This window comes from Clarias gariepinus, chromosome 16 (genome assembly GCF_024256425.1).
Source record: "Clarias gariepinus isolate MV-2021 ecotype Netherlands chromosome 16, CGAR_prim_01v2, whole genome shotgun sequence".
NCBI lineage: Eukaryota > Metazoa > Chordata > Actinopteri > Siluriformes > Clariidae > Clarias > Clarias gariepinus.
The window spans coordinates 12,865,870-12,889,348 of record NC_071115.1 but is presented as its reverse complement, the minus strand read 5'-3'; the positions used below and the strand labels follow the sequence as shown (position 1 = coordinate 12,889,348).

At 36.2% G+C, this 23,479-nt stretch overlaps 2 protein-coding genes across 6 annotated transcripts; one reads left to right on the top strand and one right to left on the bottom strand.

Moving 5' to 3' along the window:
- Positions 1–711: 711 nt before the first annotated feature.
- nfe2l1a (nfe2 like bZIP transcription factor 1a) lies at positions 712–10,750 on the bottom strand. Of its 3 annotated transcripts, none has more exons than XM_053514264.1 (6): positions 10,562–10,750; positions 8,693–9,308; positions 5,659–5,844; positions 4,619–4,708; positions 4,338–4,493; positions 712–3,685 (listed from the first exon to the last, which is right to left on the bottom strand). In XM_053514264.1, exons 2-6 carry the CDS (start codon positions 9,209–9,211, stop codon positions 2,378–2,380), a joined length of 2,259 nt encoding a protein of 752 aa, XP_053370239.1. In that variant the 5' UTR covers positions 9,212–9,308; positions 10,562–10,750; the 3' UTR covers positions 712–2,377. The 3 variants fall into 3 exon arrangements, with proteins under 3 accessions (XP_053370239.1, XP_053370241.1, XP_053370240.1); XM_053514266.1 differs by having other exon boundaries at positions 4,338–4,400; XM_053514265.1 differs by having other exon boundaries at positions 4,338–4,481; positions 10,562–10,749.
- A 2,825-nt stretch (positions 10,751–13,575) lies between these two features.
- Positions 13,576–22,888, top strand: copz2 (COPI coat complex subunit zeta 2). 3 transcript variants are annotated; one of them, XM_053515020.1, is made up of 10 exons: positions 13,576–13,657; positions 14,977–15,045; positions 15,457–15,541; positions 16,714–16,805; positions 17,027–17,082; positions 18,317–18,394; positions 18,667–18,718; positions 21,064–21,102; positions 21,311–21,343; positions 21,949–22,888. In XM_053515020.1, the coding sequence occupies exons 1-10, from the start codon at positions 13,640–13,642 to the stop codon at positions 21,994–21,996; spliced, it is 570 nt and encodes a 189-aa protein (XP_053370995.1). In that variant the 5' UTR covers positions 13,576–13,639; the 3' UTR covers positions 21,997–22,888. The 3 variants fall into 3 exon arrangements, with proteins under 3 accessions (XP_053370995.1, XP_053370997.1, XP_053370996.1); XM_053515022.1 differs by lacking the exon at positions 21,311–21,343; XM_053515021.1 differs by lacking the exons at positions 21,064–21,102; positions 21,311–21,343; positions 21,949–22,888 and adding an exon at positions 19,112–19,550.
- Positions 22,889–23,479: the final 591 nt, after the last annotated feature.

The following is a 23,479-nucleotide window of genomic DNA, read 5'->3' as shown; positions in this document are numbered from 1 at the left end:
TTGTAAGTGCAACAAATATATTGTACAGCATAAAATCAATGCAGTGAAGTCATTCAAAGAACACAAATATCACATATGTTTAACTAAAGCCTCATACCTTGTGATGTTGAAAAGAGCTATTTTTTCAGGACTGTTGCCCTTCACTTTCCCCTTCTTGGTCAGTGGTGCTGTAGCACTTTTCCCTTTTAAACCCCATTGCAATATGATGGCATGTTCCTTTATTCCATAGTATTTAATTAGATAAGCTGTTTGTGATTGCAGCATTACTAAACAATTCTGGGCTGGAAAATGTGTTATTGGGAGATGTGCAACATTTTTCTGGATGTACCATTTAGTTCCTTCATCTGATGTGCTCTGGGAATTGTACTAATTATAAATGAAACTTAATATTTAAAAATCTGTTGTAAATTCACGATGCAGTGGAATTTTATTATGTTTAATTCAGTATATCAATATTGAAACTGCCTTGACTGTATTCACACTCTCAGCTTTGGTAAGCTACTTTTCCTATAATCCCCTCTTTTATTTTAGTGGTTAGATTTTGCACATGTCCATTTTATCTTTGAATAGATGGATGTAGTGGGATGGTTAATACATTTATAAAAAATTCTAAGAGAAAGCAGGTGGTGAAGTGGTTCACTGCAGTGGAACACGATATACAATGGATGATAGAACCAGAATAATTTACCTACATGAATATCTAAGGCTTGTGTGGATCAGACTAATGTTGGTACATTTTCGCTTTTTATAAATGTGCTAATCAAAAAAAATACATGGTACCAGTTGTCATTGCATCCCATAAAAAAAAAAAAGTTTAAAAAAAGGCTACACATTCTCAATCAGTTAGTGAGTAGATAGATGGCACATTAAATATTAGTGTTATAGAAGTGCTCGTTTTTTTTTCTATCTTTCCTTTAAAAATACCCCCATTCTGTGCCCTTTCATTTGGTTACTTGTCACGTGTTGTAAATTCATCTGTATTTTCCCTCTTTTAGATGTTTACTATCTGTCTAAAACACACTTGCCATCTTTGTTTCTTTTCTTTCTTTTTTTTTTTAAATAAATCCTTTTTATTAAGATCGCTGTCTAAGATGTCATTTTGCAGCTTCATATTTTGCCGTCACAGTGTACAAAATTGGTAATTTAAGCAGCCTGACTGCATTTAATGTCTAATCTTTATTCAAAACACAAAACAAGCCCGGCTTGTCGTTGAGAATTCACACAAAAAGTAGGAAAACGTCATTAAGTGTATGCAAAACTCTGTCAAAGACAATGTTAAGGTCTCTGATTTATACAGTACACCATCAAAAGTAGAAAACAAGTTGAAACTAAACATGGTGCCTAACCAGGAACTATTAAAATATATTTGTTGAATCATATTACAGAGAACACTATTAAAATAACACCTGAAACTTGATTGACAGTAAGGTGTTTACAATCAATGAATGTCATTATTTTTTTTATTCCCCATATCACTTTTGCCTGGAGTGTCATTTACAGTATAAGATAACTTGATAAAATTTTTGGGACAGCAAGGATAAATAAATAAATTCTTCGATCCAAGACGTTTTACTTGTTTTTACCAAACCTCAAGAGTATCACTTTGTTTTAACAGTTCTTCTATTTTTATAAACCACATAATGGATTGGGGGATGCAGGAACATTGGGGGTCTCTTCAAACCATGGACCGCTTCAACTGAAATATACATCTCATAAACCCTGCCCAGATTTTAAGAGCACCAGTGTAATATAATGCTCAGTATTCACATGGGTACAGTAACGCTATAGCTATTTAGTCTAAACACAGCTGTTTATTCCTGAATTTTCTATCGCCAAAACAGGTAGTCAATATTTATGACCCTAATGTTTTTCTTTTTTAAATGAGATTTGGGTTAAACTGACTGAATTAAAGGGACAGAACTGTAAATAACTGTAACAACTTAAAACAACTAACAACTCACAAATATAATTTTGATAATGATAATCATTTCCTCTATTGTAAGAAAAACAAAACAAAACGGACCTACTTGAGGTGCTCAGACCCCACTAAGGGTGAATCCAGTGTTATCACTGCAATTAGTTTCTCCATTTTCATGGAGATCTGAGGTTTGTTGTAATTTATGAACACTGATTTACTGATAAAACTCAAGTCTCCTAATTTGGATGCTTTGCTTCCTCATGATCAACTGCACACTTTTATCCATCCATCACGCCAGATAACAGCAGTTGGATGTATTTTTAGCCACTAAATTACAACAGAAATCAATTCTGCTGCAAAAAAGAATGCTTGGGTAATTTCTGTCATGACCTCTACACCCGAATCTTGCATCGTCTGGCTTGCAGCCGCAAACAGAACAAGAATTATTAGTTCTCACTCTCATTCCTTATCTTTCTGCTTCTTGCCAGACTTCTGTCTGGATTTTGATACATGGTTGTCATTGCCCGTTTGCAGAGCTAAGTCCATGGCTGAGCAGGGAATCCTTTCAACCTCCCTGAATCTACTCCTCACCTCTTGATAGAGGTCATTAAGGCGTTGTTTCATCTCTCTAACCGATCGCAGAACATCAGATTTTTCTCTGAGCAGTCTTGCACGGTGACGGCGCAAGCCATCGACACTACTCTCCAAATCCTGTAATATGTCCAGCTTCCTGCGACGACAGTTTTGTGCAGCGACTTTGTTCTTGCCCCTACGTCGAATGTCTCTAATAAGTGTGAGCTGAGCTTCACTTAAGTGGTACTTGGCAAGAAGCTCGTTGAACTCTTCAACAGGCATGTTAATAATATGGTCAGTTGAAAATGGAATCTTCATGGCATTTGCTCGCTTCTCATCCCTGGTAGGTAGCTTGTCTTGGAATTTATATTCCTGAGGTTCTTCTGCATGCTCATTGAGATGCTTTCTTTCATTGGTATATTGGGGCAGGTTGTAAGTGTGATCATGTCCTATATGCTCAAGCCAGGGTAAATACTGTAATTGCAGATAATTTGTGTACCACATTTTGTCATGTTCTAAGGTAAAACCTCCAACAGCTCCTTCCTCATCCATTGGCTCCTCTTTGATGTGGGTGTATCCTACAGCTCCCTCCTCAGGAACTAAAGATGTTGATGATGATGATGTGGATGATGATGATGATGATGATGATGATGAGCTGGAGGATGATGAACAACATGAGGATTCAGATCTACTTGGGGAAACAGGACTTTGGCTGCAGTTTAACGAGAGTCCAGAGTCAGAGTCTGTTTGGTCATCTTTTTGGACAACTTCTGTTGAGCCAGATTTGTTCTCTGGTGCCAGATCCAAAAGATCATTCCCATCAAACATGGATTTTCTTAATAGAGGTCCGAAAATACTCAATTGGCTTTGGTTCTCCATAAAAAAGCTGGGCATACTGATGTTTGAGCTGTCAAGTGTAGAAGAATGGAGAACTTCTACAATGTCAGGGTCATTAAAGTTCAAATCTACATTAGATGAGTTTGAAACATTTAAAGAAGTATCGCTCTGGTTTGAAAAGTAACGCTCTTCACTTATGGCCAGGTTGCTTGCAAAGGGGATCTGACTGGATCTTGCAAAAGTAGGTTGATTAAGGCTTAGATTTTGCTCTATAGGATGCTCCAAAGTTTCTGTTTCTCCTGCTCTTCCCCTGTTACTGAAGTAAGAATTATCCAAGAAGTCATCTGCATTCATTTCCTGCAGAGAGAACAACGGTGTTACGGGTATAGCATAAAATTTTTAATTTGATTTCTTGATATATTTCTTGATATATCTTGGTTTCTGTTCAAAAACAGGTTGTTGTGTGTTTGACATTTTGAGGGTTCTAACACATGCTGACTCAAGTTTAGAAAATACTAAAGTAATGCATCATTCAGTATTATAAAGTGATATAAAAATAAGCAGGATATCTTATTAATTTTAGATTTTATTCAATATCCTTAGTAGCCACTTCACCCTGGATGGGATGCCAGTACGTCACAGAGCAGTATGCTCTCGTGTAAACATACACACAGATCAGTTTAGCCTCGCCAGTCCAGTAAGGGTTTTTTAATTATTTATTTATTTATTTATTTTAGAAAAACTAAAATGAAATGAAATTAATTTTTAGAGAAATCCATGCAGAGGGAGTATTTGTCATACTGCTTTACAAATAATTTAATTTTGGATACTGGTTCTGGAAAACAAATTTTGTTCATTCATGTTTAACATGTTGAAAGACAATAAACCTAACCTAACCTAAAAGTAACTTTTCTAGTGATTGTCATTTTCGATGTGATTTATTTTTTCTAAATGAGAAAAAACTAGATGATTGATAAAGATTATGGATAAACATGAAACGGTGCTGTACCTGTGGTCCCAAGACAGCCAAAACATCTTGCCATTGCTGCTCTAGGTCCAGGGTGGGCTCATGCTGAGGAAACAGAGGGGGGAAAAGAGACCCATGATGTTGCAAAGGGTCTTCATTTGTTGTCACTGGATCAAGATCTTCCAACTGATCAATGCACTTAAAAAAAAAAAAAAAAACATCTGATAATGTTGAACATGTTATGCATGAACATGACTGATTTTACTACAGGTAATTATTTACTAAACTAGTTATAAGTGCCAAAATTCAGCTGGGCAACTTACATATTGATTATTTCCGAGGGGGAAACCAGCCTCCAGTAATTGCAGACAGTCCTCAGTAGACAAAGGGTTGTCCTCCCGTAATCCTGTGAACTAGTCAAAAATAATAGACAGGTTATTTCTATGTGCTTCTTTGAAATAAAAAAACAGCATCCAGTACCTATATTCTGAAACGCATAAACAAATATGTCATACAAATGTTAAAGACTTTTATAAAAACTAATATTACTAGTACTAAAGTACACACAAAGCAGAAAAATGCTAGCAGCTGATCATTTCTCAAATAGCATGCATATTGATTCATGATTTAATCCACTACGAGTCATTTTACAATTTTAACTAGACTGACCATACAAATTCTTTAAAGCCTTAGAATTCTATTATTCTGTTTTGTATTCAAATCATGCATTTTCTTCTAGCTTTTTTCATGTATTTATTTTAATAACTGTTTTCTCTCTATTAATAGCCCATTTCTAAGGTCTATAACAGTTGACTCTGATGAGTTTCAAATGACTTCCTACTTGTTAACACTAGATCATTAGTCCTGACTGCCAAAGTTACAAGCTGAAGTTATAGCAACAGCCAAAAACAGCATTTTAGAGTACTGACATTTAAGCACTACAAAAAGTCAAATTTAATAACAATTTTGTAGTGAATTCAGGATGTAGTCTTATACAACCAGAACAAATATGTATGCATCTATTACTGTTTCTTTAAACCCTCCTATTTATAAAGTTGAAGAAACTAAATCAGCAGCAGAAGTTTACTCTAACCCATAAAACATAACATATAGTTTCCACCAGAAAGAAAATGCTTTAAGCACATTCTGCAGGTTATTACACATGCTTTAGAAGAAAATTGTCAATTCTTGTCATGTTAAACATAACCCACCATCCATTGCCAATACTTCTGCTGACCTCCTCCTAGTACTATGTACTGTTTTTAGTTTTATTCAACAGAAAACCTATCTTCATAAAACTAAATATGTGCACAATGTTTATTACTGTTCATATTACTGTAATGTAAATTGCTTTTAATAATACCTGTACATTTCCTTGTATGCTGGTCCCTGGGTTATGAAATGGGCTTGCATGTGGCCAGCTGTTCATGAAGTCATCCTCGTTGTCTTCATTAAGCAGACCGAAGTATTGATTTTGTCCTTGAAGTAGCTGATCATGGTGGATATGCTGGCCGAGTTCTTGCTGCCATAACGGAAATTCACCTGCTTCCTGTGGATATGAGATTCAACACTGTACACTCATGCTCTATATTCACAGCCATATCTATGTTGGTATATTCTTATTGTAATAAATAATAATGCTATTAATATTATCAATTTATTAATAGTTAGTAACAACTGTAGTGGATATACAGTATTATAAGATATTGAAATAAAATTATAGTCATTAACTCAAACATCAAGTAATTTCAAATGGATAATTTCTGTCTTTAAACCATCAATAAATTTCAGGTATACTATAGCTTGTTTGTCAGGAACTTGGAATCATATTTTGATGCACACTTGTTTTATGAAAAGAGTTCAACCATTTACACATTAGGCTTGCTATTTCAATCCTCTAAGCAAAATCATATACTGGATTTTGGAGCCCATGGCTATATTTCATATACGTTTGGAAGTCTCCAGACCTCACTGTAAAAACAATGTAGAATAAATCTCTAAGATCAAGATAAGACATGTTATTTTATTTGTCTTTTCAACATGTTGCCAGCTACATTTTCTAGTTTTAACCAATTGATAGGAACTGGTCACATATCATATTTGTAACCCATTCCTCTCTGGTGGATGATTTATTCTTGGCAAATTTCAGGGTATCAAGCAATTCTAGTAATCAAGCACTTGTTTTATATACTTAGCCATATGTTCTTTAACATATTTTAAACGTAGCTACTGCCTATAAATAAACCCATAGCTACTTCCTATAAATAAACCTTCTGGCCAGCACGCTAGTGAAAGTCTGAGTCATTGAGATAATATAATTAGCTTTGAAAACCCCTTTCCAACTATGGCCTGACCTAGTGAATCCACAAACTAGGAGACCAGAAGCAAGAGAACAACTGATATTTTCTTGGCCTGGAGAGAACATTGGTAAAATGTTAAATAAACATATACTGTAGATTAATTTCTTGCATAGATGACCAAGCTTCAACTGGATCACTGTTATGATTAGCAGTGTATTTGGTGTTAGTGCGGTGTGGGAATTAGAGGATAGTGAAGCTTCAGTGTTACTTAATCATTAGCTGGTAAACAAGCATTGCAAAAGCGATTGTACACTCTGGTGCAAGTGATGCCTCCTTAGGTTACAAAACATCTCAGCCTGGGGTCAGACAAGCTGAGCTGAAAACAAATATAAGCTCTGATGCCAAACTGAATCCGCACTTCAATGTACAAGCCACAACTGGCCTGCCTAGTAAACCTAAAATCCCCCTTTAAAGCCTGCAGTCTGACAGCGAGGGGGATTTTAGATATGGTGAGGAGGAGTGGCACCTAAGCCTCCTCATCTGTTCTGCTAGTGTTGAGTCTTTGTCAGTTCCAGTGGTCAGGAATGACTACAGTTACAAACAATAAAAAACAACTGAATGTAAAATCTGAAACAGTTTACATTTATAATTACAACTATACCTGTGGAAAAATTACGAGATGATAAGACAAGACAAACTGCTCACAATGAAAAAAAAGTCACATAACCAACAACTGTCTCTGTACTAAGTCAACAAGTATGTTTCTTAAGCCAAAAATAGATGTCATATGTCAAATAGATGGTAGGTCATGTACAGGCAAGCATGTGTGACCTGGACTGATTTGCCAGTGACAGGATTCCTTATAAGAATTAATATACTCAAGATTTATACATCCGAATAAGAACTTTTTCTCCCACACTCAAATATACCCTAGTTGTTTTATGAGATCTACAGTTCCTAGCATGTGACAGTAACCAGTATGTAGTCTACAGGGTAAGCATCTTCATCCACCAGGGGTGCTATTATATGCAGGCTTGTATCTGAGATATCTTTGACATTGAAAGTGAAAGATGGCAATGACAAATGAGGCAAAATTCCCCCAGCTCTCCGCACAAGGGGGGAGTGAAAGCAAAATCGTGATCTGAAGTCCCTAACAGCCATTAATTTGGGCTAAAGGCCAAATGCATGCTGCTACCCAGGCAGTGATTTGAGCCTCTTCAGTCTGGACACAGTGTTACTGTCTGTCACCATGCATTACTGTCTGTCTCACACATTTATTAATCTAAGAACTTTAATTAAATAGTAATGCAAATTATAATAACATTACATTATAATACTACCAAAAAACTCTAAAAGAAATATGTCTAAAAATACATATAGCTTATGTGCTAATGAAATACAGCATTTACTACATTTCTTAGCAGAAATCCCAAATATTTTTGAATTTTATTTTGTGACTGGTATCACTTTAAAGATCAGACCCTTTTCTGATTTCTGAATCCAGCTGTTGTGTATCAGGGAGATATTTGACCTCTACTGATGAGTTCATGCCAGCATTGTATCCACTGTCTGCTGCGGCCTACGACTCCATAATAAATATTCATGTTTTTGTTCTGTACTGCTCAATAAGTCATTTACAGTAGCAGATTAGTAGGAGCCAGTGTTCATGGCTGTTTATATTAATAATAATGAAACAAGACCATGTTAGAATTCTCCATTTTATCTTCATGCTTGTTGTATCTACTGTTTTTTATATATATATTTTTTTTTAAATGTCACTGTTGCTGAGTGCATGTCAATAAGAAATAATTACTTTATAAAATAATATTAAATTAGCAAACAGTTTTGTTACCTTAAGCCCACATTATAAGATATATTTTGTTTATTCAGGCATAGCAGGAATATAGAACAAACTGTCATAATAAGAAGCAATCATATAGTACAGGTACAGTGCAAACATAAATGACTAACAGATGTATTGCGAATTTTGAGTCTGTAATCTAAATAAAAAGTACCTTAAATTATCATAATTAATTTGTTTATCAGACTTTTAAAAACAAAAATAAATTATTTTGTAACCATCAAAATGATACTTACATCCTTAATGTCTTCACTATCCATTTGACTTCTAGAGAGAGTGAGCACTCCTCCCAAACTTCCACCAACCATAACTGGATCATTCCCCAATTCTCCCATACCTCCACCTCCCATTCTCATAGTCAAATTTGCTGAGTCTTCCATGTCCACAAGCTCATTACCACCATCCCACGAACCTGTTAGACTGGGAATAGTCCCGCTGTTATCAGACTCACTATGGACCTGCCAGGCCTCGAGCTGTGCTGTTGGAATGTGCAGGTGCTGCAGAGAGCGCACCCAATGCAACATCCTAAAAACTGGGACAGAAGTCTCCACATCTGGGCTCTTTATATGGAAACCATATCCTTCTGGAGAGTTCTGGAGGTTGTTGGTCTGAGTCTGAGTCAGATCTGGGCTTTGGATATTGATGTTATATGGTGGAGGAAGGTAAGGATCCACATCTACATGCATCCCAGCTAGACTGAGCACAATGGCCACCTGAATTAGGCCTTCGGTAAAATACTTCTTCAGGGGTTGCATGGCCCTTCAAAGAAACTGTGCAATGGGCTCTTTTTCAGCAGTATGGTGGATGCAGAACAGGATCCCAATAAGTAAACCTGACACTTCTCACAAAGTCCTATAAGTAAGGAGAAAATTATTATTTAAACCACATACAGAGAACATTATAAATGTGCCTTTTTCTGCCTCCACAACACTGCAGGCTAAGATATGGCCCTATGTGCACATACTATACAATCATAAACGATCATGACATACATTTCAAGATACTGATATTTGGATAATACATATATTTATATAGTACATAGGCCCAGATAAAGATTACTGTCAACACAGTCTCTTTTATCTTAATTACATCTTCATCAGAGGATCTGGAGCCTGATCCAGGAATACTGGGCATGTGTAATACACCCTGAATATGAAGCCAGACCATTTTGGCATTATATACACAAACCCATTCACATACTTGAAGTCACTAGTGAATCTAATATGGCATGGTTTTAAATATGGTGGTACATTGCTTTTTTAGTTAATGTCAACCATTCTAGAAAATATTACATAACCCATGGGATAAATAGGTACACGTTCCTTATATATAAGAAGAAAGACGACTTCGAATAAACATCTCAAACTGATATTTATGAAAGAATATAATTAGAATTTGCCTGATAAATGTGACGCAATAGAACTCCATATATGGTCATTATGTTTCCTTATGGGAATGCTTCCAGTATGGTGTGTTCAGTGTTTAACTGCCATAAAGATTTAACTGATAAATGATAAACCATAGTGCAGCGTTCTTGAACTTGGGCACGAAAGAAACAGGGTAAGGCCAGGGAAGATGAGTTACTAAGACAGATGTCGTGTCCCGGTGACCTCCTCTTTGTTTATCTCCAGCGGCGGTTGAGTTTCAGCGCGTGACGTAACCTGAACGCTTCCCGGGAAATAAAGCTGGCAGTTTGGGCTTGGTGTTCCATTCCAGTTACTCAACCCAAACTTTCCTTTCGTAACTTAGAAACGTGACAGCAGGCTATATTTGCGGCGAGAAAAACAGTCGCAACATGTTTCTAGAAACGGATCGTCCATGTAGAGTTTATAATGAAGAATAATGTCTGGAAATTACTATTAAATAGACAACTGAAAAAGCGTTTAGTTTTTCACGCACTTATCTAGAACAGTGCTTTACGTAGGTTAGTCAACCTCTTCCGTTTCTTTTAAATGTCATTGTTTTTTTAGCCCCGAAACGTGTTATTACAACTATTTTTAAACTTGACTTAAACTTTCCAGCTTTTCAATCCGTATTAGTTTTGTATTAGGCGCGTTAGCTACAATACACTTAATCCAAACAATTAATAAAGCTGTTCTGCTTACCTCGACAACAGGAGTTTCAGCTCTCAGAACTTAACGCAGATTTTTCCTCTTCCTACCGGCGAACTGGCTTTAGTGTTGCGCTCTAACAGGGGGTGTGTATTTATGTGCTGAGTGGCTGCTCGGTAATGAGCCCTCCCAGCTCCACGCCACAACACGGTCGGGTTTTTTTTCTCTATGTTGGACAAGCGATCACTGCATTTGCTCTACACACCCGGAAACAAACCAGCCATCGTTTGGATATTTTAGAGAAGGAAAAAAAATGGTCCGATTAGCACTGCACCCTTTCAGCTGACTAAAATATCTTAACCAACATTAAATAGCAACTGACTGTTAGACTGTTAGTCTGGCTGACTTGTCTTATGCTTTCTGCTTATTCACACTCGTGACAGGTGACTAAAAAGCACGTTACCATTACCAGATATTTACGTAATCATGCTGATAACTTTTATATTACTTTAATGATAATGTTTTTATATTTAAGTAGACTAGAGGAATGTAAGTAGAATGTATAACTGTTACATTCTTTACAGCACTACCTTGACAAAAAAAAAACAGGCTACAAAATAAATAAATAAATAAATAAATAAATCTTACATTTGTCTGCTACAAACTTTCATGACATTTTGTACCAGGAACTTCTTTATCCTGATTAGTATTGTGGTGGACCTGGAGCCTGTCCCAGAAACACTGGGTGTGAATGTGAATTACACCCAATTTACCATAGTTACAGATAGGTTATGGAACCTATGCCAAAATGTTATTATGTCAGATCCCTAAAAAGGTGTATAGTGATGGAAAGGCAGCAACAAGTCAGTCATGCTGAAGAGGCAAGCTTCAAAGGATAAAAATTCTCCCTGTACAGAATGTTATTAATTAGTGCAATGCTAATTAATTAATAATAAAAAGAGTAATATGCACTATCCTACTATCCTGACTTCACCCACAAGGTCACCCTTGTGATTCTTCTGACCCCCCTCCCCACCCACCTCCCAATGAATGCATCATGCTGATAACTTTTATATTACTTTAATTATAATGTTTTTATATTTAAGTAGACTAGAGGAATGTAAGTAGAATGTATAACTGTTACATTCTTTACTACCTTGACAAAAAAAACAGGCTACAAAATAAATAAATAAATAAATCTTACATTTGTCTGCTACAAACTTTCATGACATTTTGTACCTGCTTTCAGGAACTACTTTATCTTGATTAGTATTGTGGTGGACCTGGAGCCTGTCCCAGAAACACTGGGTGTGAATGTGAATTACACCCAATTTACCATAGCTACAGATCTAACTAGAATAGGTTATGGAACCTATGCCAAAATGTTATTATTTCAGATCCCTAAAAAGGTGTATAGTGATGGAAAGGCAGCAACAGGTCAGTCGTGCTGAAGAGGCAAGCTTCAAAGGATAAAATGCCCCCTGTACAGAATGTTATTAATTAGTGCAATGCTAATTAATTAAGAATAAAAAAAGAGTAATATGCACTATCCTACTATCCTGACTATTGTAGAGACCTTGAATTTAGATCACCATTTTGCAAAAGATCATAAGTAGATGATTTAATGTACTCTACATTACAATGTACAAATAGGGCTAAGGGGGATCATACATGTAGGAATGGTTGAAAAAAAATAGCTGCCACAGGTCATTCTTATAAATGCAAACTTGGTTGGATTTTGGCAATCAGGCAATAAAACTAATCCATAAATAGCATGCTATTTGGCGAAATCTTCCACCTAAGAATATACAAAGTTTGTTCTAGAGGCTCATGCATTCAGGAATGTATTTTACATCACATTATTTATCCCAAGAGGCCAAATGCACAGATGACCTTAATGGGGATATTCAATCTCTCCATCCCTTTCAGGGAGGAACAGATCAGAACACTAGATTCAGAGACTGAGGAGGAAAGGAATCCCGTGGTGAGGCCATCATCTTCCCTGTCCTAGCATCCTGTCCAGCTTTGGCAGGCAGGGAAAAAAAAGTCAATCTGTTAACTTAGAACTGACAAATAGTTTCTGCGCCCTGCATTTATCAGCAAAATGGCACAGGTCAGTGTAGCACATTTGTCGCTGATGTGGAATCACTCTACTCTTGTTAGGAAAGACTTGTCTGGTGTGCATGCTACCCTTCTTAGTGAGACCAGAATACATGTCTGTGGCAGTTGTGGTCCTGTTGCAGGTGTTCTCATTGTCATACAATAGTAGTATGCCTTTTAAAACAAAAGCGGGTTTAAAAACTTTTAACTGTTTGGAGGCCAGCCTTGTAATATTATAATACTAATAATACAATATAACATTACATTGGTGGTAAGGTGAATTAGTGGTTAGCACTGTCGCCTTGTACCTCCAGGGGTTTGATTTCCGTCTCTGGGTCTGTGTGCATGGAGTTTGCATGTTCTGTGTTACATGTGTTTCCTCAGAGTACTCTGGTTTCCTTTCACTGTCCAAAGACATGCAGATTAGGCTATGGCCTGTGTGACTGTTAGCTGGAGGTCTTACTATAAAAATGGGAATAAATACAGTGGTCACCATTGGCCTCCAAGGTCCCTTGTTGGATTACAAGAGGTAACATTACATTGGTGTGTGGAAGTCTTTAGTAAAGCACTCAATATTTGCCAAACACAGAATTCACTTAGCAACGGTGTTTATATTTTAGATAACCATAAAAAGTCAAATATGATAAAGTCGGAAATGATAACAGCGTCAGCAAAAAAACTGAGCAATGAGATTCCTTAAATCCCTGGCCTCGCTTAGGTAAAGCCACATTAACGTGCAACTACCGCCATTCCGTTTCTGGAACGGAGCGATTCATGAATCCGATAGAATGGGAGTAAAGATCCAAAATGGCGGCTAATAGAAAACAGTTTCGCTTCCGTTAAACTTATTAAGCGCCGCGCACTTCCGTACTAACCAACACAACACGCCGTATCTATCAGAGCATACTGTACTATTTAGCAGTCCAGTGCGCAAGGGCGGATTGACTCCACCCCCTGTATGAGTCAGAGGCTTTTTACGAGCGCTCCAGTAGTGACAGCTCAAAGCTGTCCACGTCAACACTAAACACCACCATGGACTCCGGGACTCTGGTAGGCTATCTGAGATTTTCTTTTTTCATTCAGAAATATTTATGTGTAGATTTGCAGTAAAAAGGACGCACCTGTTGATTAGCTTTCCCCCCCAGAAGTGATCACGTTCGCATAGATTGTCCCAACAGCTTGCAATGCTCTTGATGTGCTTAAAAAGCTATTGTGCTAACAGGAGTATTTTAAGGACCTGTAGCTTTATTGTTTGACATAACCAGTCATATGAGTAGTTTGTATCCGTCGAAAAATATGTGCTTTGAGAATCCACGCAGTGCCGAAAATGCGTGGATCAGCAGGCGATTGTAACAGATGTTACTTCTCCGAATATGGCAGCGCTAAAATGTGTCAGCTCTAACATTGATGGTACTACGGTATAGTTGTATATAATCAGTATTATAATCAAGGTGCAGTGTTGTGTGTTTTTTTCGGATACTTTGCTTGATTGGCAGTTGCATAAAGTTGTGCTGCAGTTGAGTGTGTGGCATTGAAGTTGCGCTGTGTGTGCGTGTGTGTGTGTGTGAGTGCGTGTTTGCGCACTGCCTGGTGGGATGCGGCTGCCACGTCCTCTGTTATGGAGCGCCTCAACACCACACAGCACAGCAGTCTAATTCATTCCACAGGTGGATCTCTTTGTTCAGAGTGGATTTTTTTCCTTCTCCAGAGATGAAGTCGACTTTCTTTGCTCATGTGTGTTGTTTTGCACTAGTTGACACTGAAATATTTAGCAAATTTCCATTCACCACCACTATGATTATTATTCTTTTTTTTTTTTTTTTTTTGTACAGCTGTTACAATGGTCATTATGTTTGCTGACATTTATATATGCATTTTTAGCCAAGCCAATGTTTAAGTGCAAACAGTTCCAAACGCTTTGCCAGCCTCTAATATATAATAAGCATAAAAAAAAATGGAAATGATGGACCAGAGCTAACACAACTACCTCTTTTGAGATTTTAGCTACTCCTGAAATGAACTTAATCTTGACCTTGATTGAAACTCTTCCAGTTAAAGTGACCTACTCAGTTTTTCTATAGCCACCATGTCGCCAGTGTCAGTCCTCCAGGCCCAAGTTCTGTGGTACACTCCGACTCTAGATCAGTGGCAGTCAGTGCATAACAGAACTTTGGTCTGGAGAGATTCTGCAAAATGGACGAAGAGGGGGAAAAAAGAAGTGGTCTTTTGGAAAAGCAACACCTGCTTGTTCTAAACCTACAGTATTCTTCTTTAAGAGTATTTATCTGTATTTGGGGGTGTTTTCAAATAATAAGTACCAAAAATATAACATCTCTAAAAAATTGTTTAATTAAAACATTTTCACGCAGGAACCTTCACTGTACACTGTCAAGGCCGTCTTTATCTTGGATAATGATGGAAACCGACTTCTTTCAAAGGTGACCTGCATGTTTTATTTATTTTCTTGTACTTTAGTCACAGCTTTACCTGTGTATGTTACATAATGGTATGAAAACATTCTTAATTTTAGTTTGTACCTAAGCTATTATGTTGTCCTGTTTTTGATGCTAGAAAAAAAAACATTTAAAAAAAACAAAACAATGAACACACCCTTAACTAGCCTATAGTAAGTTAATGAGCCTCACCTCAACTAGAGCGATTGGCAGGAGTGAGGCTTAAACCCGATCACACCAAACACACCCCGCCCAGGGAAAGTAATTACTATATACAAGAATAGGTTAGAATAAAAAAATATATAGAATTATTATTTGATTTCATTTTAAACTGATTTATTTTGTGCTGTCCAAGTGGTAAGTATAATTTACCATTTAACTGTTTTGTACTTTCAGTACTATGACACAGAGCTGTATCCCTCAATGAAGGAGCAGAAAAATTTTGAGAAGAACGTCTTCAACAAAACCCATAAGGCGGACAGTAGGTTTTTTCTGTTTGCATTTGAAAATGCATGTGAGTAAAAATGATGATATTGACAGGATAAGTCATCAGGTCAGTTTAGGAGTATACAGTATTGGGGGTAAGTAAATATTGACGCAGAAAATGTTAGAATTTTACTCTGTAACAGTCAAAAGACATTTCCTGAGAAGAAACTGGCATAGGACACCTTTACTTTTATACTTCTAGTGAGCATAACAGGCTTTTTCCAGGTTGTGTTTACACTTAAAATCAAACATTTCACTTTAGGAACTATTTTCTTGTCCATTTTTCCCATTGGTCAACTTTCTTCGTCACATTTTGTTCAGGTATGACGCAGTAACATGGAAGAATCATTTTAATCGCCAGGGTTCCTTTAATGATTATTGCTTCTAGCTTTCTAGAGGAGGTAGCTTTTGCTCAGATGGACTAAGGATGTCTTATATCCTGTTATACAGTTAAATTCTGACATTTCAGCTTGTCCCTACCCTAAGTAATTAAAATATCTTTACAATGTTAAATCCTGAACAATGTTAACATTTTTTAGTTTAGTGGTTAACCCCATGACCAATACAAAAGTACATGATTTATTTTCTTTTTATATTTTTCACAATTTATGTATTCATATGGGTTGCAAAATATCTACATCATCTATAAATGTAGTCTCGTTGTCATTAGAAACCACACAGTATCCCCTTCACACCTGTATTTCATCTTAAATTACAATTCAAAAACAGGGCAGGGACAACAGTATTTCATCCTCTCTCAGCTGTTTCTGTCTGGCTTATGAATGAAACACACATACAATAGAAAGTTCCCCTCTGGCCCATGGGGTGATACTGTGGGATATCGTGCTGATACCTGGGATATTGTGCTGCTATCTGACTTTCCTGTTCCCACCCTTATTTTAGATCCTTATATCATGGTTATAATGCATGACCCACATGTATGCTACTCCTTTTTCTTCTGTTGGTTGTTGCTTGTCAGGTTTAAGGCCTTTATTTTATGTTATTCCCCAGGCAAGGTCTCTTTCTCTCTCTCTCTCTCTCTCTCTCTCTCTCTCTCTCTCTCTCTCTCTCTCTCTCTCTCTCTGTTTTGTGTGTGTGTGTCCTTTAGAATTATCAAATGTTATTGAAAAACAGCCAGATTTTTCTTACCTTCTTGTGACCTTACAGATGAAATAGCCTTCCTGGAGGGCATGACTATAGTGTACAAGAGCAGCATAGACCTATTCTTCTATGTGGTGGGCAGTGCACAGGAGAATGAGGTGAGCCTTTCTATATAACCCCAGTACTTTATGTGTGTGTTACCATCTACCTTGGACACATTGTCCAAACATTTGCTTTTTATTGATTAATTAATTAATTTAATAACTGTAGCAGTTGTCACAAATCTAACTAATCCATGCCTACAGTTTTAATCAAGATAAAAAAAAAAGTCAAATGACAAACTCTATGATGTACTGTATATTGCTCTTTTTTTACACAGCTGATGTTGATGGCGGTGTTGAACTGTCTGTTTGAGTCTCTCAATCAGATCTTGAGGTTTGTTTACATTAGTCACTTGATACACTTTAATTATCCCAAACTCCCAAATTTGGACTTAAAAAAAAAATCTGAATAATAATTAAAATATGAATTTAATCATTATTTACAAAGTCAAACAAGACTGGAAGTCAGAAATTTCTGAAACCATGAGGAGCAAGGAGAAAAATAATGTCAGGATTGAACATTATAAACATCATTCCATATGATTTTCTAATACTGTCAGATGAAAAAAAAAAAAGTATTTAGCTTTGCACAAACCATCTAAATATTTGAATGTAATGTATGCATGTCTACAAAACTCAACATTCTAAATTGAATCCTTCAGTTCATACTTAAGATAAGTCAAGATCATAGTATAAAAACAAAAAAATAAAAAACAACAACAAAAGGTTACTATAAGGGACGTTCAAGTCAATCTGGGACTTTTGATTGCGCAGAATGAGGGAACACAGTTATGGAAGTGAAGCTACCTTTATTTCTCTATATGATCCCCTCCTACACTAATGCACTTATCCCAGCGTTTTACTTGTGCTTAGACACCATTAATGTACACATATTTTTCAGTTACACCAAAGCCATAATTGCACTGCCTTCTTCGTGTCTAAAGCTCGGGCCTCCCAGGAACCTCCTTTAATTGTCCCAACATATAGAAATTGCTTGAAGGGAGGTCAGGACTGTATGGGGATGTGGCAGTGACCTCCCAGGTGAGTTCTTGTAATATACAAGTGGTGTTCATTAATGATTACATAGACAGATGCGTCTCTTCCACAAGTTAGTAGCAAGTTATTCATTAATTTTTAGGGATCAGGTGTTCCACACGTTAATTGTTTACAGGGACGACTGCAGTCGTCTCCGAGCCAATTTAGCCGGGATCATCATTTACAGACGTATGGTCTTGTTCAAAATGTTTGCAGTCAGAAGTTTTACTGCAGTTTTGAGTCTCATTACCGGACCATGCTTGAAGTCTTCTGTAAATGTCAGGTTTATACCTTCATTCATGAGGAATTTGGTTTTACTTGAACGCCCCTTGTAGTTTATTGACAGGATATTCAGATATAGTATATTTTAATGATAACCTGAAAAAAAGAGCTAAAAAAATAATGAAGCCTTAACTAGAATCATAATAGATTGTATTATTATATACCAATATTATTTACTTAAATTAATTCAGTAAAAAAAATCAACAGAGGATCTAAAAATGTCTAAAATAAGTAACTCCCCTTTTGTTTAGGAAAAATGTGGAGAAAAGATCTCTGCTGGCTAATCTGGATGGAGCCTTTCTGGTGGTGGATGAGATCATTGATGGAGGGTGAGGATTTTGGTGCATGAAAGCAGATGGCATAGATGGCAGACTATTCATTTATTTCATTGTTTACATACAATTAGCATTGGTGCAATAAAAAAATTAATAAAGCTTAAATACCGTGGGATATTAAACACATTTGTTGTATTAAGGGTCATATTACTATTGCAATATGTAGCTGTAGAGTAATCATGGCATACATTAACTAAAAGATAGTAATTCTGTCATTTCGTCATTCTGTACATGGCCTCTGATTCCTTGCTGCTCCTGGTTGACAGGGTGATCCTGGAGAGCGATCCGCAGCAGGTAGTCGAGAAGGTTAACTACAGGGTAAGAGCACTGACACAGTGAGGAAAGCAAACACATTTAGCACTCAAAAGTCAACATGGCCACTGCAGGCTCTATGTTACCTAATGGCCAGGGTGGACAAATCTTAGCAAGCTTGTGTGGTCTGCTTCTATTTGGTCAATCTGTTTTTTTGTTTGATTTTTGGAGGGGACTTGTTGGTCCTGGGGAGGTCTAGCCGGGAATAGGGTTTAGTGGTTATTTGTTCAAATGTTACACATGCCCTCTATGCATTGATTATCTCATTGTATTATTAATACATAAAAATTAGAATAAATAGTGTTGTAATCCATATGGTGTATATATACACATGTACACAAACACTAACACTCACACACTGTTTCATTTGGTGATACAAAAACTCCTCTACCTTGTCAGTGTGCATCAGAGCAAGCCTTTGGCTTTGTCCTGTTTGAGTACATCACGGGTAACATGGAGGGCCAGGCACAGAAGAGCCAGCCTTTATAACTCGAGCAGAAAAGACGCTCTTCCTCTCTACCTCCTTCTCACAGTAAAGAGAGAGGAATGGAGAAAACGAGAGGGGGAGGAGAGCAGATATAGGCAGGTAACTGCATGGAGTGGATAAGTGTGTTCTCTTTCTGAAGCAGAAGCAGCTTTTCTCAGAAGTGTTTAAGGGCCTAATATGTAGTAAGGGTGTAACAATACATTCCACTCATGATTAGATTTGATTTTGTTCTTTGTTTTGTCTATATAAAACTTTAGTGAGGGGGTAATGTGGTTTAAAAGTACTGGAGAGCTCTTTTTTTAAAACATAATAACACATAGTGTATGTTGGTTTTCCCAATAGCTCAGATGACTTCTTAGTAAAGGGTAATCTCTTAGGCTTTGCCAAGAAAGTCTCTCTCTCTCTCTCTCTCTCTCTCTCTCTCTTCTTTTCTCTCTCTCTCTCTCTCTCATTGGGTTGTGCAGATTGGGACCTCTGGTGTTCAAACAGTGCAACTACCTTTTATCCATAATTAATAGAATGACAATATTGGCCATTTCCCTGATCCACATCATCCACAGTGCATCATGGTATGATGTATTGTTACACCCCAGCATGTAACATTTTGCAAACTTACCCTGACCCAGTCAAATCACTTACATGTTATTGCCTCAGATTCCCTAATAATTCTCAATAATCACTGTTGGTCTGTATGGTATTTATCTTTATTTCAACTTATTTTAATAACTACATGAAGATCCTTTACTCGGATCATCTGTTGGATAACTTACTACTTTGATCATATGTGTGCATTTTCAAGTTTTTTTTCTCTTTTTTTTTTTAAAACTTGAAGTAATCTTATTTACTTTTCAACTTTCTTATACTTTTCCATATGTTTTTACAGGATTATTAGACCATCTTTATTAGATCAAGGATTATTAATCCATAGATTAAATGTCTAATTTAATCCTTAATTTAGACATTTTTTATAAAAAAAATAAATAAAAAAAACCACCCAAAACAACTTGTATATTAATCTGTATAATATCTGTTACCATGTAACAGTCACTGGTGACTTCAAATTTCTCAGTTTATGTAATGTTTTCTATTACCTACAATTCTGTTCAAAGTTGCTGGTTGTGGTGCAAGGAGGATTTATGCGTTACTTCATGTCTACCTAAAGAGATTGAGGAAACTCTTGCGCTTTTGTTTTTAAGGGCTAACAGCAGCAACATCTCATTTTATGCCTTAGGTTTGAAATCAGTAATTTATTTTCTTATATTAAATGTTGTTGTAACAATGTTAACTCTTATGTAAGAGTGACAGAAGACCAATAATTTCTTACAGAATTTAAAACAACAGAGGTTGTTTTTCCCGATTAACCTATTTTATTTTGAGAATATCTTCAAAAATACAATTTTTTATTTTTGACTAAATAAGTCAAAAGTGCATTTAATATTAAACACCTGACCTGATTTAGTAAATATCATAGCTAAGCCTGTTTACACATACATTAATCTACAGTTGGGCAAAGTAAAAACCTGTTTTACAATAATATATATGGAAAAAGCTTGCTACACATTACACTTGAGAGTATACTGTATGCTGTTAAACCTTGTAATTGAGTGCCTTTGGCACCTTGCTGGCGCCCCCTAGCATATTGAGAGAGTATTGCACCACAAATCGCAGGCTATAGAAATGGTTAAAGTTTGAAGCACGGTTTCTTTTGAAAGTATGTAGCTTTTACTCCAGCGTAAAGTAAAAAAAAAAAAAGTCAAACCATGTCAAATCGGGGATTTTTTATTTATTTATTGACTTGCACGTTGCTTATGTATGTTGTGGTCTAGTTTCTCTCTCAGTATCTCAGTCTTCGCTTCTTTTTCAGACTGATGACAACACTCTATCAGAACACAGTGTGGCACAGGTGAGGCAAATGCACAGATACAGGCTTTTAGTCTTAAGTGTTATGGCAGTCTTCAAAAACATCCTAACCCACACATGGCTTTATTGAGCTGCTTTCCTTACACTTTTCAGTTAACAACTAAAAAATTTCATTAATACTTTAGCTTTATACTTTTCTTCTAAGTTAACCTTCCTTTACTAACCTTGCTATAAAACTATGATTCGTGCAGCATATCACTGAGAAACTGGCTATCACCACTAATGTAAGTGCATTCATGCCAAAACATATCGTCGCACCATACACACATGTTCATGCCCAAAGAATGGCTTGGAAGAAGTTGTTTCTGTTTTTCACGTTTTTAATAGAGAATAAGTTTTTAGTGAGATATAAATACATAACTCCACACAGACATATGGAGTTAGTAAGTTTTCTAGCAAAACGTGTTTGATAAAATTATCTACTTTGCCAATATTTGAACATTGAGATCAGATTTTAAGGTCCCAGCACAAAAACAAAATCCTGTAGAATGCTTTAATATTTAATTAATAGTCAGCTTATACCTATCTGATGTGTAGAAAATCCCACGGTTCAATTCCACGGTTCCACGGTGTTGTAGTCGAGCACTGTACTCGAGGATTAATGTTGTTTTTAATAGCGTTGTCCTTGCGCCCTCTGCTGGCCAAAACATTGCCCATTGCCATATTATTTGTTCACTTGCCACGTGCAGGATTATTTCATTTGTACCGGCGTTTTTCATTGCATTATATATAATTTTTTACTTTATCACATACTAACCGTCATCACATAATAACACGTGCATTATATGTAATCATAAAGTAATAACTGTAGTTTTATTATTTTTTTCAGGTGTTACAGACTGCAAAGGAACAGATCAAGTGGTCAATACTAAAATAATTTTCACACTGAGCAGATTTATATTGTAGCCAGCTTTATTTTTATGAAATCTATTACAGCTAATTAATTATGATACTGGTTGGAATTTCAGTTGTTTTATTATTAAGCCATTCAGACTTGAATGCTTTATTAAACAGGTTATACTGTGCATATAACTATAAGGGTAATCCTCCATACTTAGTTTGATAGTTTGATTGCCGTTATTGAATAAGTTCCTTGTATTTACTAATATGGAGATAAGTTTAAACTTTATTTGCACTGACAATTTTCAGCGTTTTTACAAGATGCTAGAAAAAAAGGAGTAATCAAAACTTATGTTTCTGATTCAAAGTTGTATTTATTATTTGAAGGGTAAATATGCGACACCAATTGTAGCAAAAGGCATTCGGCGTATTTGTTAATTTAAACTTGTAGCAGCAAAACCATACTGATGCGCTACAAATATCATCGTATTAATTGGTTGTCTGATAACATCTGATTTATAATTTCGATTTGAGCCACTTCAAATCGTAGCTTTGTTACTTTGCTTTGTTCTGTAAATGTTGTTACATTAAGCCTTTTATCAGGTCTTTTACTGTTATAATACTATTTTACCAAAACAAATTAAGAAGCCAAAGAATAAGCGTAAAAATAAACTTGTATGTTACTGAGGAAATATAAGAACTTTTTATTCATGCCCTGTTTGAACTATAAGTTGTTTCTAACGAAAAATTTTAAATAGACAGCATATTGGGTGTAAAAGAGTTATCCTAAATTTTGTTATGACTTGAGTAATCCTTAGTTGTTTTTATTTTGGTATACATGAGGTAATGAGCGATGTTGTATTTAAGTAACATTTAACTTTATCTCGATATAGTGTCTTGATGTTAATAAATCTTATTTTGTTAAGTCACTCTGTCGTCCCGCCTCTTTTTCTTGGCTAGAGCATGACTCGCATTGGTGGGAGGAGAGACGGGAAGGAACTGACCAATTACCTATAGGCCTGCCTGGCTACGCTGTATATATTAATATTAACAAGGCAGGAGGCGTGTCTCCCGCCGTCATTGGATGCATAAAGCTCATGTGACAGCCGTTGGCGCGCCGCCCATATTTTTGGACCAATGCAGATTTTAAGCAAATCTGATTGGCTTCATCCAATCCCGCCCATGCCTCAACGTCAAAATGCGAGTTAAAACACAACCGACTCTTACTGCTCGATTTTTAACTTATCAAATTAATACTAAAGTTTAATGAATACTAAACTTTTAAGATTTCGTTAGCAAAAAAAACACTGAACATTATTCAACTAACTAACATGTTGTGAAGAAACTTCTTAAAATGTGCTGAATGTATTATACAAGTTACGTTATAGATATTAATACTTTCATTATCAAGTTGCAACTACAATGTCTATTTTAATTTTTTTATTAACAATTACAAAAACAAAGATGTAAAACGTGTTTACGTTTTTAGGTGTTAACGATTCCTGAGCCACGTTTTCTCC

Coding starts and splice junctions, on each gene's coding strand:
- nfe2l1a (XM_053514264.1), bottom strand. CDS start 9,211: ATGCAACCCCTGAAGAAGTATTTTACCGAAGGCCTAATTCAGGTGGCC. Junction 5,845..8,692: donor ATAGTGAAGACATTAAGGAT/GTAAGTATCATT, acceptor TCATATCCACAG/GAAGCAGGTGAATTTCCGTT. Junction 4,494..4,618: donor CCCTCGGAAATAATCAATAT/GTAAGTTGCCCA, acceptor TTTTTTTTTAAG/TGCATTGATCAGTTGGAAGA.
- copz2 (XM_053515020.1), top strand. Junction 15,046..15,456: donor GAAACCGACTTCTTTCAAAG/GTGACCTGCATG, acceptor TTGTACTTTCAG/TACTATGACACAGAGCTGTA. Junction 21,344..21,948: donor AACTGGCTATCACCACTAAT/GTAAGTGCATTC, acceptor TATTTTTTTCAG/GTGTTACAGACTGCAAAGGA.